Source organism: Pangasianodon hypophthalmus, chromosome 8 (assembly GCF_027358585.1).
Source record: "Pangasianodon hypophthalmus isolate fPanHyp1 chromosome 8, fPanHyp1.pri, whole genome shotgun sequence".
In the NCBI taxonomy this organism is placed as follows: domain Eukaryota; kingdom Metazoa; phylum Chordata; class Actinopteri; order Siluriformes; family Pangasiidae; genus Pangasianodon; species Pangasianodon hypophthalmus.
The window spans coordinates 27610984-27628334 of record NC_069717.1 but is presented as its reverse complement, the minus strand read 5'-3'; the positions used below and the strand labels follow the sequence as shown (position 1 = coordinate 27628334).

At 36.7% G+C, this 17351-nt stretch overlaps 2 protein-coding genes across 5 annotated transcripts in view; both read left to right on the top strand.

The window, feature by feature from the left end:
- Nucleotides 1-842: 842 nt before the first annotated feature.
- Nucleotides 843-15970, top strand: tgoln2 (trans-golgi network protein 2). Of its 4 annotated transcripts, XM_053235994.1 has the most exons (5): nt 8834-9062; nt 9379-9894; nt 9931-10697; nt 11156-11239; nt 12337-15970. In XM_053235994.1, the coding sequence occupies exons 1-5, from the start codon at nt 9005-9007 to the stop codon at nt 12337-12339; spliced, it is 1428 nt and encodes a 475-aa protein (XP_053091969.1). In that variant the 5' UTR covers nt 8834-9004; the 3' UTR covers nt 12340-15970. The 4 variants fall into 4 exon arrangements, with proteins under 4 accessions (XP_034162355.2, XP_026801663.3, XP_053091969.1 ...); XM_034306464.2 differs by lacking the exon at nt 8834-9062 and adding an exon at nt 843-959 and having other exon boundaries at nt 9379-10697; XM_026945862.3 differs by lacking the exon at nt 8834-9062 and adding an exon at nt 5310-5466 and having other exon boundaries at nt 9379-10697.
- A 443-nt stretch (nt 15971-16413) lies between these two features.
- Nucleotides 16414-17351, top strand: part of stambpb (STAM binding protein b) — a 10014-nt gene continuing 9076 nt past the window's right edge. The window contains exon 1 of the mRNA XM_026945860.3: nt 16414-16579. The gene's annotated coding sequence lies outside the window, so the exon portion shown is untranslated. The remainder of the gene's footprint in view (nt 16580-17351) is intronic.

Below are 17351 nucleotides of genomic sequence, written 5' to 3'. Positions count from 1 at the left end.
GCTTAGCTTCATCTTGCTCTTGTAAACTGTTAAACTTGTATTTTAATCATTTGCAAGCCACTTTGGATGAAGGAATAAATGAATATATTGTAAATAAACCCCACAATTAGGCTGGATTATTTAACAAGACCCGTGAGATCAACTGTCTCCTTCATCAAAATGAAAGTTAAAGATCGTACGTGTCATAATAACACACCACTCATTGTAGTATGATGCTTCGCCCAATAACTTAATCATTCACACTATATCTTTGTTACGCTCCAAGCTTGGATGTGACATCTGCCTGCTTGACGTGAGGTTGGAATTAATACATGTTAATTCTGCTCGTTAGAGGCTGCCGGCTCTGAGCCCAGCTTCTGCTCCTCAGATTCTCTTTGATCCCGAGTTTCTTGCCAGGTTTTGGGGCTTTGATGCTCCTCGAGCGCTTCACATTGTCTGTACATTCCTCCAGTGTGACCATTAATATTAACACAAAAGAGCCCCATGAAAAGGTCACGATGCACGGCGAATAAAACACAGTCGCTTTTAAGGTGTGAAGGCCCAGCGGGTTGATTTTAGAAGCTGTCGAATCTCAGGTATTGTGTGACGAGAATGAACAGTGAGTGTCATCTCAGGTTTTCTATAAAGTGAGGCTGAAATCACGGTTCTTTGTCAGCTCTGAGCTCATCTCTGGGTCACTCAGACAGCCATAGCACTGCTTGAGAAAACTGAGGACTTAGACATGCGTTATACACTCGGCTGACCCTTTAGGCAACGGTGGTTAAGGTTTCTGCTTAAAGAAGCAGTCTGTAATTTCTTTAGTGCCCCCTGCTGCCTGTGACTTAACTCAACAACATGAGCACTGATCAGACCTTCCCTTCCCTCCATCCAATCCCACACTTCCAGTTAAAACTACACTAGTAAGATGCCTTTTAAGGAAAAAGTAAAGAAAAACAGATATGACATGCCAGGGGTCACAGGTAATTTCTGAGCTCGGAAACTTTAAAAAAGAAGCTTGAGTTAAAGAAACAAATTTTTGAAATGATAATAATGTGGCTAGTTTTCTATAAGGCTAATAATGTGACTAGCTTCCTATAAGGCTAGTTTCCTATAAGGCTAGTTTTCTATATGGCTAACAATGTGGCTAGTTTCCTATAAGGCTAGTTTTCTATATGGCTAATAATGTGGCTAGTTTCATATGTGGCTAGTTTTCTATATGGCTAACAATGTGGCTAGTTTCCTATAAGGCTAGTTTTCTATATGGCTAACAACGTGGCAAGTTTCCTATAAGGCTAGTTTTCTATATGGCTAATAATGTGGCTAGTTTCATATATGGCTAGTTTTCTATATGGCTAACAATGTGGCTAGTTTCCTATAAGGCTAGTTTTCTATATGGCTAATAATGTGGCCAATTTCCTATATGGCTATTTTCCTTTATGGCTAATAATGTGGCTAGTTTCATATATGGCTAGTTTTCTATATGGCTAATAATGTGGCCAATTTCCTATATGGCTATTTTCCTTTATGGCTAGTTTCCTATAAGGCTACTTTTCTATATGGCTAATAATGTGGCTAGTTTCATATATGGCTGGTTTCCTTAAGGTGTAGTTTCCTGTATGGTTGGTTTTCTATATGGCTAATAATGTTGCTAGTTTTATATAAGGCTAGTTTTCTATATAGCTAATTTCTTTATGACTAATAATGTGGGTAGTTTTCTACATGACTAATAACATGGCTATTTTTTCTACATGACTAATAATGTGTCTAGTTTTTATATGGTTAATAATGTTTTCACTTTTAATATCTAAACATAAACTATTTTTATGACTTAAAATATCAAGAAGTAATGTACATTAAACCCAGTGTACTATTGCTATAAATTAAAATTCAATTCAAATTTAAAGTAAAAAAATTTAATTAAGACTAATATGTTTATATTAATTAAATAAACGAAAAGTACTTTTACAGTTTGTCTTTGGGGTGTGCAAAATTTTGTACTCAACTTGACATTAATACAAGTAGAAAATTTGTGTAAAAGCATATTACGATTATGATTATGATTATAAAAGAAACTTGAGCTGTAGTCATGCTCTATTTTGGTGTAAATGTGACTTGACCCAGGGCTCAGTTTAAAGTATTTTCGTCCTGCGTGATGACACCAGCACTACTCACCAGTGGGCGATGGAAGAAAGCAGCGTTTCCCTGTCTGTCCTCGTCTCTGTCCCCGTCTCCGTCCTCGTCCCTGTATCCTCCCTCCTCCACTTTACCCAATTGTTTCCTCGGCATCCTGTCAGCATCCGCCTCGGCCCCTGTGAAGTCAGGTAACGCCCGGCCCCTTGCGTCCGAGGATCCTCCTTACTGCTGTATTTATACCCGTTTGACCTCGAGGAAGGAAATGTTCATATGGAACGAGACAGATCACATTCTGAACTAAATGTCAAAGACTATAATTAGGCCATATTTAACGCTCGGATGCTGCCGGACTCCAGCAGACGGAGGAAGTCACCTACAATTAACATTTACATAATGAACATGTTGTAATCAGATGTTAGAGATGAGTTCTAGTTTCCCAGTTAGAATTCAAATCCTTTTTTTTTTAGTTTTCTTCTTTATGTTGCTAACAAGTAATAGAAGTCAACATCACCCAAAATATTTTGTGAAAATTTCTGCCACACTGATTCGCTGATGTGGCTTTGGACATATTGTGACTTCCTGTAATCTGTAAAGGTGAATAAATCCTCACACTGTAGCTGAATGCTGGAGTGTTATGGTTGGAGGGCGGCCATCTTGCACAACCAGAATCTTCTTATTTCACAGTTTGGTATGATTCCTTTCTAAAACTCCACCTTGCAAAATTGTACAAAAAAGGCGGAATTGTACATAAAAGCTATTTAAGTCTATTTGTAATTGAGATTTGTAGCTTAACCCAGTTATTTGAAGCAAGTTTTTGAAATTAGTGCATGTGTATATGGAAAAAAATGGATGGCATAAACATCCATTGTCTATGCTTAACATCAATAACCTTGAACTCCAGCATAAAACTAAAGAAGCATGGGCGGAGGACGGCCATCTTGGACAACTTTTTTTTTTTTTTTTTTCCTTTTTCTTTACAGTTTAATATCATTCCTTTCTAAGCCCCGCCCCCAGAAATTGTACAAAAAGGAAGAACTGTACAAGGAATTTTCCAAAATGTTCATTTTTAAAAATGAAATTTGTAGCGTAACTACATTATATTACATTATATTTCAAGCAAGTATATGAAAATATGTGCATGTATTTATTTGGGTGACATAGAAGACATCCATTATTATTTAGCTCCAGTGCAAAACTAAAGAAGCATGGATGGAGGGAGGCCTTTTTTTTTTTTTTCACAGTTTGGTATCATTCCTTATCATTCCTTTAAAATTAGATTTTTAACTATATGAAAATACAGTATGTGTGTTTATGTAAATTTTGGGTAACACATACATCCACTATGTGTAGCGTAATATCCACGAAACTGAAGAATCAAGTGTTGGATAGCAAACACGTCTTCGCTGATTGGATACATTTGGGGCCAAGTAGATTTTTCAGCACATTATTACTTTAAGGTGTGAATCTGAGCAAGTGAATTTTTAGTTTCGTGTTCTGAGAAATAAAATAAGGTGACATGTTAATTGATGGTGCAGTTTGCTCCTATTTTTTTTTATGTAGTCTCTGAAAGGCTACTTTTACATCACATGGATCATGTGTTTGAATTTTTTTTACCCCAAGTGTGGTCAAGACCTAACAAGTCTCCCAGAAAAAGAGTTCTGCATGAATTATTTTCTACAGTAGCCAAACTTGGCCCAGGTTTTTTTTTATTCAAGAATGTGCATCCCACAGAGAGAGAGAGAGAGAGAGAGAGAGAGAGAGAGACTGCTCGTTTATGCAAATCGAAGAGTAAATGATAGCTGTGATTGCACAAACCCCTCTGTCTCCTTGATGAAACATATGTTGATGTCTGATGATAACAGCTTGAAGAATTGGAGATACATAAAGCGCTCATGTTTCGTGATTAAAATTGAAGGAGACATCTGTTGTCCCAAACACTTCACATGACATTGTTAATGTGTTTGGGTCATTTAGGACTTAGGGGTGGTTTGCTTGTGTGTGAGTGTGTGTGTGTTTGTGTGAGTGAGTCTGTGTGTGTGTGTGTGTGTGTGTGAGTGTGTGTGTGAGAGAGAGAGAGAGAGTGTTTGAGTCTGTGTGTGTGTGTATTCTTAGTCTAAAACAAAGACATAATAGTGGGTTGTATTGCTGTGGTCTGGGTGTCTTGCTTCACAACCAGTGATGGCTCCAAGAAGGGTCTTTCGACAGCCGTGAATCTGGGTTTTGTTGTGTTGTGTTGTGTTGTAAGACCTTTTTTTTTTTTTTTTCCAAAAAGATGAGTTACAGCTGCAAACCGAAATGTAGAAATTGAGTCACACTCTGACATTATTAGTCTGAAATGAAAGTCCTGAAAGTCCTCTATCACCCCCTGCTGTTTGCTGAAGTCTTAACCACAGGAGAAGACTGCAATCATTCATTATAATGAATAATAATTAAAAAAAATAATAAAATAATTTTAAAAAATTATATATATATATATATATATATATATACTTGATATTTTTTTAAAGCACGAATTTTAAAATGTGAATCTCTGAAGTATAATAAAATAATTAATTGTGAAGTAGAAGGAGGTTAATTTAAAATAAAAACAGATGTAAGGTTTTCAAATGAATATGAATTCTTCATCATCATCTTCAAAAAGAGATATAAATATTTGAATTTTAAAAGCAATTGAATTCTTTATAATGTGATTAAAATTTCATTTATTATTATTACTATTATTATTATTTAGATAGATATTTTAGTGGCTTTAAAAATACACTAAAATAACGGTAAAAAAAATCTCTAAAATACATTGAAATAACTGCTTCAAGTATGTTGATGTGTGGTTTTAAAAGTCATTTAAATTCTTCATCATTATCATCTTCAAAAAGAGATATATATTTAAAAAGATTATGTAAATTATGTGTAATTAGCAACTGTTTTGCTAAGAAATTATTTATATATTATTTATATATATATATTATTTATAATTTTTTATAAGAAAGTATTTCTTGGTACTGAGGGGCCAAAATTAATGATTAGCTTCAAAAACAAAGACACATAAAGCTTTTTGACTCCACACAGCCTATATTTCGTGTAATATTTCATACCTTTTCATAATATTTAATACACTAGGACATGAGTCTGGACGCGACTCTAAAACCACGCCCATTTTCCACGTATGCGGAAGTGCACTATCGAAGGCGGTGACGTTGCAGCAGAAGGGAGTAGGTGTTGTGGCGGTGATCAGTGGCGTTTGTCTTAATTCCTGGCTTAGTTTCAGGTTTCTTTCTCTTCCAGGATCTCAGTGTAAAGTCACAATGAGGTTCTCAGTGCTGTTTTTAGTTTTAATTTGCTTGTACAGCTGTACAGGTGAGTGAACATGTCATTTATTTATTATATTAATGAATAAACAGGTGAGTTGACAGGTAAAGCTGCTGCTCGAAAGGTGACCTAAGATAGATGGGGATGTATGGTGGAGGTGTCAAAATGTAAAGAAAATAATCTAATAAATAAATTAACCATTAAACAAACAAACAAATAAAGAAAGAATTTAAAAAAATTTAAGGTACTAAATTATTTATAGCTAGCAAAGAGACTTTGTTTTTGTTTGTTTGTTTGTTTGTTCATAACTTAATGAAATAAATTAAAATACAAAATAAATGACTGTATACTAAGTAAATTAACCTATAAATAAATCAATAAATGGATATACACAAACAATTATACAAATGAATTACTGATAGCCAGCAAAACATCCTTGTTTGTTTGTTTTTGTTTGTTTGTGTTTGTTTGTTTGTTTGTTCATAACTTAATGAAATGTAAATTAAAATACAAAATAAATAAATGTTAATACTAAGTAAATTAACCAATAAATAAATAAATAAATGGATATACACAAACAGTTATACAACTGAATTATTGATAGCCAGCAAAACATCCTTGTTTGTTTGTTTTTGTTTGTTTGTCTTTGTTTGTGTTTGTTCGTTTGACTTGTACTGTGGATGTTCTACGTAATCTAAGTCTAATAATAAATGCATTTTAAAAAAATGCTGTTATTTAATGAAGTATGTATAATTGCTGTGGTGCAAGAGGAATAAAACACTTTGGGTCACACTGTTATGGAGAAATAATCAGCAACAGGGTGGTGTGAAGAAGCAGAGGTACTGTTATCACCCCCAAGTTGATTATTTTCCTAACAGTATTCCTTACTTAATTTTCATCTCCTCACCATTTTTTAACCCCGTCACTGACGACCCTGTATCCTGGGACTTCTTACCCAAGCGGAGGCTTCGCCCTTCACAGGGCTTCGTCTGCACGGAGCTAATTATACGTTGTGGGAGTTAAGATTTTGAGCTAGTAAAATCGCAGGTCATTATTTCAAACGGCCTCTTCTGCTCGAGTATGAGAATCTGGTTAAACAGGTCTGTGTACTGTAAGGGTTTAGAATTTATGTTGTAATTAAACACCAGCTCTGCAAGCAGAACAGGTTACACACCGATCAGGCATAACATTGAGACCACTGACAGATGATGTGAATAGCACTGAATATCTCGTTACAATGGCACCTGTCAAGGGGGGGGGGATATATTACACAGCAAGTGAACCATCAGATATCCAAGTTGATGTGTTGGAAACAGGAAAAATGGGCAAGCGTAAGGATTAGAGAGACTTTGACAAATGCCAAATTGTGATGTCTAGACGACTGGGTCAGAGCATCTCCAAAACAGCAGGTCTTGTGGGGTGTTCCCAGTATGCAGTGGTTAGTACCTACCAAGTGTAGTCCAAGGAAGGACAACCGGTGAACCGGTGACAGGGTCATGGACGCCCAAGGCTCACTGATGCGTGTGGGGAGCGAAGGTTAGCCCGTCTGGTCCGATCCCACAGAAGAGCTACTGCAGCACAGATTGCTGAAGAAGTTAATGCTGGCTCTGATAGAAAGGAGTCAGAACACACGGTGCATCGCAGCTTGCTGCTTATTGGGCTGCGTAGCTGCAGACCGGTCAGAGAGCCCATGCTGATCTCTGTCCACCAGCGAAAGCACCTTCAGTCAGCACGTGAGCATCAGAACTGGACCATGGAGCAATGGAAGAAGGTGGCCTGGTCTGATGAATCACGTTTTCTTTTATAAGATGTTACCAGCATGCACTATGGGAAGGAGGCAGGCTGGCGGAGGCAGTGTGATGCTCTGGGCAATTTTCTGCTGGGAAACCTTGAGTCCTGCCATTCATGTGGATGTTACTTTGACACGTACCACCTACCTAAACATTGTTGCAGACCAAGTACACGCCTAAATGGCAGCGGTGTTCCCTAATGGCAGTGGCCTCTTTCAGCAGAATAATGCGCCCTGCCACCCTGCAGAAATTGTTCAGGAATGGTTTGAGGAACATGACAAAGAGTTCAAGGTGTTGATTTGGCCTCCAAATTCCCCAGATCTCAATCCAATCATCTGTGGGATGTGATGGACAAACAAGTCCGATCCATGGAGGCCCCACCTCACAACTTACAGGACTTAAAGTATCTGCTGCTAACGTCTTGGTACCAGAGACCACAGCACACCTTCAGAGGTCTAGTGGAGTCCATGCATTGACGAGTCAGGGCTGTTTTGGGGCACAAGGGGGACCTACACAATATTAGGCAGGTGGTTTTAATGTTATGGCTGATCGGTGTCTCTAATCACATCTTGAAAGGAATTTGATTCAGTAATGCGTCTAAACAATATAAATCTGTTAAGTCGAGTGTTTACTGTTGATGTGTGCTTCTCTCTAGCATTCCACAAAGTGCTGAAAGTCAAATGCATGTCCAAGACTACAGCATTTGTTTAAACACACGAGTCAAACTGTGCTAATGCTGTTATCCTTCCATAATCCTCCTATAATCCTTATTATTCACATCTAAAACATACAGGGTTAGAGTTTTAGGTGACCATTTGCTTTTAGAAATATGTACATTAACAATAGATTCATATACGTTATATACATCAACAAAAGTTGTATTTATTAATTTACTAGTAGATCCACTATTAAAATAATCAATAAATTATTATTTAAATTTGTTGTTAGTTATTCCTAAAATCAATCAACCAATTGATGCAAATCTATCAACTATTCATTTAACAACTGTTAATAATTTATTATTCAAAACTATTGTTATTATTATTATTATTATTATTACTAAATAAATTATCAAATAAATAAATAAATAAATAAATAGATCCACTATTAAACCATGTATGAATTATTATTAAAAAATCTTATTAACCCTTTATTACTAAATCAAATCACTGAATAAATAGTCATTATTAAACTATTAATAAATTACTACTACAAACTATTACTGTTATTATTAAACTAACTAACTAAATAAATAATAACTAAATATACTCAGTATTAATAAATTGTTATTAAAAACTATTACCATTATTACTAAAACAAACAAACAATCAGTCAATCAATAAATAAATAGAGCCACTATTAAAATAATAATAATAATAATAATAATTAGTAAAACTATTATTTATATTACAGTTAATGTTAAACTTTATAAATGTTTAATTAAATTTCTTTAATAAAGTCTCGAAGTATTTCTTTTATCAGTAGATTAGTTAAATGGAGCTATATTTGATATGAATTTCCATCATTTCAATCGCATTTCCATCAATTTAGAAAAAATAAAGAGGATTTAAGAGAAAAATAAAAGCACTTGACACATATGAATGGGTAGTGACGTAGAAAGCCCCGCCCTCAAATTCCATCTCAAACCCGGAAGTATGTGACGTTGCACCTTGGACTGAAAGTGACGGTTAACGTTTTGATGTTTTGCTTGTTTTCCTTGCTCAGAAGTGTCCTTTTTAATAGATTTAAGATTCAGACGCGGTTTTTTTCTGTCGTGTAGCTCGTACAAAGTCACAATGCGCTTCACGTTAACGGCTGTGTTGTTGTTTTCGGTGTTTCTGTTGATTTCTGACGGTAAGTAACGAATCCCAAATGACTGGCTGCTCACTACACAAGTGCACTAGGTAGCCATCATAGTTTATTTTATTTCATTTCGCTTCACGGTTTTTTAAGTGGTAAAGGTCTTGTGTTGATGGTGTTAGCAGGCCTGCGGTGATTTGTGCTTTGGCTCTGGAATCTGTTTCCTTGTATTGCTGTGATTGATAAATATTTTAATGAATGTAAATATGTTTGTTATTGAAGCGGGTCACTTGTGTTTTTAGGTGTCCTGTTGACATAGATTCTTATTCTTACACACTAATAAAAATTGTGTATGGATTTTTTTTGTCAGGTTTCTCTGTCCGCCGTGATGTCAGTAATGCAGCCGCTGTAACCCAGGACAAGAATAATGAGACAACTGGCCAATCACAGGGCAAGAATGAAAAGACGAACGTCCCAACCAACAACAAGACAACAGCCGACCACCCGAATGGTGCAGTAGACAAGACAACCAGTAATGGAGACGAACAGAAAAGCACCGCTGTGAAAGAAGAGGAAGAGGGAAAACCTGAGGAAGAGGGTAAACCTAAGGAAGAGGAAAAGGGAAAACCTGAGGAAGAGGGTAAACCTAAGGAAGAGGAAAAGGGAAAACCTGAGGAAGAGGGTAAACCTAAGGAAGAGGAAAAGGTAAAACCTGAGGAAGAGGGTAAACCTAAGGAAGAGGAAAAGGTAAAACCTGAGGAAGAGGGTAAACCTAAGGAAGAGGAAAAGGTAAAACCTGAGGAAGAGGGTAAACCTAAGGAAGAGGGAAAACCTGAGGAAGAGGGTAAACCTAAGGAAGAGGGAAAACCTGAGGAAGAGGGAAAACCTGAGGAAGAGGGAAAACCTGAGGAAGAGGGAAAACCTAAGGAAGAAGGAAAACCTGAGGAAGAGGGAAAACTTAAGGAAGAGGAAAAGGGAAAACCTGAGGAAGAGGGTAAACCTGAGGAAGAGGGTAAACCTGAGGAAGAGGGAAAACCTGAGGAAGAGGGTAAACCTAAGGAAGAAGGAAAACCTGAGGAAGCGGAAGAGGGAAAACCTAAGGAAGAAGAAGAGGGAAAACCTAAGGAAGAAGAAGAGGGAAAACCTAAGGAAGAAGAAGAGGGAAAACCTGAGGAAGAGGGAAAACCTAAGGAAGAAGAAGAGGGAAAACCTGAGGAAGAGGGAAAACCTAAGGAAGAGGAAGAGGGTAAACCTGAGGAAGAGGGAAAACCTACGGAAGAGGAAGAGGGAAAACCTACGGAAGAGGAAGAGGGAAAACCTACGGAAGAGGAAGAGGGAAAACCTACGGAAGAGGAAGAGGGAAAACCTGCGGAAGAAGAAGGTAATCCTGAGGAAGAGGAAGAAGGTAATCCTGAGGAAGAGGAAGAGGGTAAACCTGAGGAAGAGGAAGAGGGTAAACCTGAGGAAGAGGGAGAGACTGAGACAGTTGATGAACGTCATGAGGGGATTACTGAAACCGAAGGTAGTGACGAGGGTGAAGATGAACTTGACGATCTCGAGAGGAACAGCGGGCAGAAAGAGGTGTTTACCCCCAGGGAGGAGGGGGAGAGCAGCCACTTCTTCGCCTACCTCGTCTTCACTGCCTTGCTGGTGGCTGTTCTGTACATCGGATATCACAACAAGCGCAAGGTGGCTCTCGCTTTCTGTCCGCTTTCAGCTACTATTTTCAAAACCAAGAGCCTAGATTCATAATTGAATAATCGAACAAACATAAAAAAAATCAAGCTGTAAATATAAAATCTCAAGGCCCTCGTTTCATTCGCGCCGATGTGGAAATAAGTCTGAATTTGACGTTGATGCTGCTGCATTAATGACAGGATGGAGTGATGAAGCTCAAAGCGTATCCTAATTCCTTTATTCCACTGCAGCAGGCTGGTTCAGCCGGGTATTAGAGGGCTTTCTGAAAGCTTTCGCTAATTAACGTTAATATTACAACTCTAAAAACCACAGCAATGTAACTTATTTCCAGCATCATTAAATCATAAATCATACACCCTAGTGATGTGACGGCGTTGGCTAGTATTGTAATGATTTTACAGGTTTTCTGTCATTCTAAAATGTGATCTTTATCTCCATCTTTCTTTCAGATCTTTGCTTTTCTGCTTGAGGGCAGGAGGACGAGGTACACACGGAGACCCAAAACATCAGACTATCAGAAACTCGATTATCACGTGAGTATTAAAGGAGCGGTTCAGTAAAACTTCAAAAAAATTTATTCTCCAGTTTATGCCTTATTGTATCTTATTATTATTATTATTATTATTATTATTATTATTATTTGCCTGGTACATTTTCCAAATTATGGTACAGACTTCATTCAAAGTGTGTTTCTGAGATCTTTTAATCAGAAATGAATCTAGTTTTTAATAAAATCTATAATTAAAAAATATTTTAGTGTAAAGTCTGAGATTTTACATGGATGGAACGTCTGTCACGTTGCTCTCTGTCTGCCGCCAGTCAGCCGACCAATCAGCAGCTCAGCTTTAAACTCGCGCTCCACTCCTTTCATTCTTGCCTTCGTTTAATGTCACTTTCTCACACTCTCTCTTCCTCCGTTTTATTCTTTAGTTCTTGCTGTCTGTCTTTCTCTCTTTCTTACATACGTGCTTACCTACTGATTTGCATATTTAAATATTTACATGCTTATTTACTTATTTACATACTTATTTACATTGTGTACTTATTTGCGTACTTACTTACTTATTTACTTGCGTGCTTATTTACTAACATACTTCTGTACGTACTTACATACTTATTTAGTTAATTACGTATTTACCTGCTTACTTACTTGCATACTTACTTATTTGCTTAACTACATATGTACTTGCACACATATTCACTTCCTTATTTACTAACTTTTGTAATTACTTACGTATGCACTTAGTTACGCCGGGTGAATAAACCGCACAGCGATTATACCATGAATCTTCCAGTGTGACTCAGGGATTAAGGGGTGGGTTACCACTATGTAGTGATTGAGAGAGAAGGAAATTTTTATTTCAGCATTATAAACATATGAGCGTCTTGACTCCCACAACATCGGTGGATCAGTGCACGACTTAGACTCAGGTGATGATGTGAAAAAGGGGTTTTGTGTCTGTATTTCTGTCTTTAATCCCAGACTGAGATCTCAGATTTGAATCTGTTTAATCTTTAACTTCTTAGAGACTCTCTGAGACTTTAATCCCAGACTGAGACTGAAACTGAGACTGAAGCTAAAGTGCACTGATTAACCTTGACGTCGTCGTCTTCTGGTTTTGTGTTGCAGTGAGTTAGACGAGTCGTGGTGATGCTGTAACCTGCAGGACAGAGTCGGGACTTTAAACACTTGACTCTGCGTCTGTCTCTGTTGTGATCTGATGGGGTTTTTTTGGGGTGTTTTTTTTGGGGTGTTTTGTTTAAGTTCAGCATGGTTGAAGATTACTTTGGTATTTCCTGTTTTAGACCAATCTGTTCTCGAAGGGTTTTGTGTAGTAGAGCAAATGCCACTGTCAGGTGAATATTTCTTGGTTTTTTTTTGCCTGTCAGTTTGTTTAATATGATGATTGATTAAATGTGTATATCTGGGTTAGTTATGTCCATGCAGGGTTTTGAGAGAGAGAGAGAGAGAGAGAGAGAGAAAAAACTGTCTGTTAAACTGAGATCAGGGAAATATGATTGGTTGGTTGTTAGAAATAAAGGTTTACAAAATTCAGGGCTTATTTATGAAGTAAACGGCTTTGCGCAGGCCGGGCCATGGCAATGTGTGATAGACACCTCATAAAGCTTTGTGGGAAAAAATGGTAAAGACCTCGTCTCAGCCCTTTAACCCATTTTTTTTTTTTTGGTCCAAGCCAGCTTCAAACACACCGGTTGTGCTGTAAAAGTAAGGTGTGTTAAAAGCACAAGTGGAGAGATTATTAAATTATATTCTGCCCTGTTGCACTGGGTTGATGATTGTATGTGTGGGTGAGAGGTGACAAAAAAAAAAAGTCTCAGGATGCTACAGAACTCTGTACAGTGCGGTCCTGCTTTAAAGCAGACACAGAAAATGGCTTCCAGTGTCCACTACAGATTCATTTTGAATTTTAATATAATTTTCCTTTAAAGTCACTAATTCATGCTAATAATTTTGAATTCTGCTTTAGTTGAACGGTTAGCGCTGCAGCAACACTGATACACTTTTACCATCTGATACTCTAATAAAATAAAAGCACCAAACCACCACCACCACTATTACAATTAAATAGTTGCTAGAGAAATAGTGACGATACTTATAACACTCCTAGAAATGTTTATTGTGATACTTTGTGATAAACTACAATATCATATCAGCCCTGATGCGGTTATAAAGTATCGTATCGGTGCAGCCCTGAAGATTTCAGAGATTTTAGTTGCTTGATTGTGAAATTTTTGTGCTCTTTTGTCATGATAAATGAGCTCATCTGTGTGTGTGTGTGTGTGTGTGTGTTTCGAGGTCTCAGCTCATGTTTGTCACGCTGAATGTAAACAGAATGATGTCGACTTTACACAGCCATATGAACATAAAAGTGGTGGGTGAGCCACTGATTCAGGACTCGAAAGAAATTTATTGTCGTTTTGAACTGCAATTCTATTTTCTGTGGAACTTGTGACCAAAAAAATACGTAATGTTTCTGTTTTTGTTATAATGATGTCTTTTTTTTTTTTTTTTTTAAATGCAAATATATCTGATGTTAGATTCCTTTGTGTGTGTGTGTGTGTGTGTGTGTGTGTGTGTGTGTGTGTGTATGGGGTGTGTTCTATATAAGCTGAAGCTAAAACTCACGCTGTGTGCTCTGATCCTGCAGTGACGGTTTTCTAGCACTTTCTGTTGACTTTGTGTGCGAGAGCAGGACATGAATGAAGGCTTCACACAACCACTGTTTAAATCCTAAGAAAATATGAAAATGTTTCTGTCTGTGGTCTGATTTTTTTTTTTTTTTCCTTTTCACTTTTTCACTTAGAGATACTGCTTTTGGATAAAATCTAAATAAAAAAAAAAACATTCATATAATTTCTTTTGTTTTTTAAATGAAATAATTCTATCTTCATGATTACACACACTCACCACCGTGCTGATTTTGGTCAATAATTTTTCACATTTTTAGAAAAATTGTGTCTATAACATGTCTTTTCTTATAATGTAGTAATTAAAAAAAAATGTTAAAACTGTCCACTTGTCTGACCAGCACATTATCTGAAACTCTGAATAAGCTTTTAAGCTCCGCCCACTTGGCTCAATCACATGGTGTCTTATATCCCTGGAAAGCTTTTATATATTTTATATCTTAACTTCAAGAGAGGGAACAACAGTTTTTAGCTGCTGTAATGTAAGTTAGAACAGGAACTAACTTGTTTCGCATCACTAATTATTGTGATCAAATTTATATCATCCTTTTTGCTTCATCTGTTTTCAAGTTTTCAACTTGAGGGTAGCGTGATACAAAATGAAGTAAAGTTTGAAAGAAGTTAGTGGGAATTCTAGCACAAAGTGACATTAAACTCATGCAGGATCAGAGATGGTTTGCATATCTGAACATTTCAATCTTTCACAGAGAACACTCACCGAGATTTAAAGACATTTACTGAAAGACATTTATAGTCTATTATTACTGATAGACTGCTAAAAAATCTGCATCATGGACATATAAAATCACATGGACACACAGATTTCACAATATAACGTGAAAGAGGTTTTAATGAACACAAAATATGTTGTGTTAGTCTTTACATTTTGGATGCCGAGTGTCTAAAAGTCATGTAATCTCTACATGCTTTTATGGACATCCCACAGCAGTGTGGTTATGAGCTATAAACCACAGATAGTAACTAAAGAATACACTAAAAATGAACTAAATTGAAAGTGTAATGCTGATCTGTGCACTGAATTTATATTATATATTATATTATAATTTATATTATAGAGAATGACTCTTTATAGCTGCTATAATGTAATGTAGAACAGGACTTATTTCACAACACTGAATGTAACTATAAACAGATAATTATGACAAATTATAGCAAAAATTCAATTCAATTTTATTTGTATAGCGCTTTTTAACAATGGACATTGTCACAAAGCATTTTTAGAGAAATAAATACGTTCAGGATATAAATTGTAAATGTATGAACTTATCCCTAATGAGAAAGCCAGAGGTGATGGTGGTGAGGAAAAACTCCCTGAGATGATACGAGGAAGAAACCTTGAGAGGAACCAGACTCAAAAGGGAACCCATCCTCATCTGGGTGACATCGGATAGTGTGATTATAAATAAATCCCTTCTGTAACTGTGTACTACATGGAGAAATAGTGCAATTGTGTGACCAGGAAATTCATTATAGTTTTCACATGAAGTCTGTGTTGTTGAATCTATCCACTGTCCACTGATGGAGACCTGAGTGCAGAACTGCCCGTGACAACCGCAGCCCCAAAGCCATCACAGTACAACTGCCCATATGAACCGCAGTCCAGAGCCATCTCCATGCGCCACCATCCCCAGCAATTCCAATGATCTTCAGGCCGTCCATGTGGGCCATCCCCAGCAATTCCAATGATCTTCAGGCCGTCCATGTGGGCCATCCCCAGCAGGATGGATCACTCAGGTCCGGAGAGCAGAAGGGATCAGGATCACTGTCATCTCATAATGTTGTGTTAGTGTCTACATTTTGTATGCCGAGTGTCTAAAAGTCATGTAATCTCTACATTCTTTTATGGACATCCCACAGCAGTGTGGTTATGCGGTATAAACCTCAGATAGTAACTAAAGAATACACTAACAATGAACTAAATTGAACGATTAATGCTGATCTGTGCACTGAATTTCTCAGTCTTAATCATTTTTGGTCATGATGTGTCATTAAATCATGGATACATTTTAAGATTAAAGTCTTATCTCATCTGATCTTATCTCATTTTATCTCATAACCAAGAGAAAATATATAAATTAATAAGCATCATCCTGTGTTTTGACATAAAATCCTTCAAAATGGATTCCTTACTTGGATTAAATGTGAACTAGTCTATGAAATAAATGATTTTTTAATATTACTACTAGCTGTCAGACTAAGGATTAGAGTTAAATTAAAAGTGGATTGTCGTACTTAAACTGATAATATCCATTAAAAAACAAGATAAGCTCGAGTTTATTTTGTAGTCAGTAAATCTTATTTGAACCACAAGATGGCGGCGTAAAGCTGCAGCGCTCAGCTTTGCCTTTATTTACACTCCACACTGGGGCTGAATTCTAAATGTCCACCTGCTACCTACATAGGGTCACTACATCAGGCGTAATATTAACGGTTTGCTAGGCACCCTATGTAGTGCACTAGATCTGTATTTGCTACATGGCCATATTTGGTGGGTGGATGACATGGAGCAGGATGAGGAAGTGATGAGTTTTTGCTAGCGAAACATCGCCAGTTGTTTCGATGTGTGTTTACCATGGGACATTTTATCATTTTATTTTATTTCATATAGTTATCAAAAAGTGGGACGTAGAAAGATTTTCAAGGTAAGGCCTTTTTTTTTTTTTTTTTTTAGCAAGTAAGCTATCTGGCTTAGCTTCAGCTCTTGTTAGCTTAAAGCCTGCTAGCTGGCTAGCATTAAAACGAATGCTGGTTATTATTTTAGACGCGTTTATTTCATTTTTATTTTGATTTTAATTATTTGTATCGTTAGAGGTGAGTGATTTGAGATTGTTCAGAAAAGCTAGCCAAGTCATAGCATCACTGGTATCAATTATAGTTGCCTAAAAGGGTAGTTAACACTGGAATTGGATCAATCCCAAATGGCTTCTTGAAGTGCACTACATAGGCAATAAAAGCCCTTATATTGCTCCCTATGTAGTGCACATATATTGGCTTTAAGTGGGCATTTGGGATGCAGCCAGCTATAATGCTTCTAAAGTAGATATGCTTCTTTTTTTTTTAAATAAATAATTTTGTTTTGCAGTCTTCTTGAAGTTCTTGCATAATATGGTTAGAAATGTACATTAGTCGTTTCTCAGTTTCTCTCTTTTTCTGTCCTTTATGTTGATTAAACTTAGAATAATAACACCTTACAATAATAAATAACATCTTCCACTTTTGAATTCTGGATTCTGATTGGTCAGAAGGTGTTGATTAGTTTTCTGTAACAGCAGCTCTGACTGTAATGCAGCTACAAATCACAGGTTTTTATGAATGCACTTATGTTATTGTTTTATTTAACAAATGATATGGTGAGGTTTTGTGTAAAGGAGATGTGGAAGGAGTCTCCAGTGTCAGTGCTTTGTAACAGTTTTC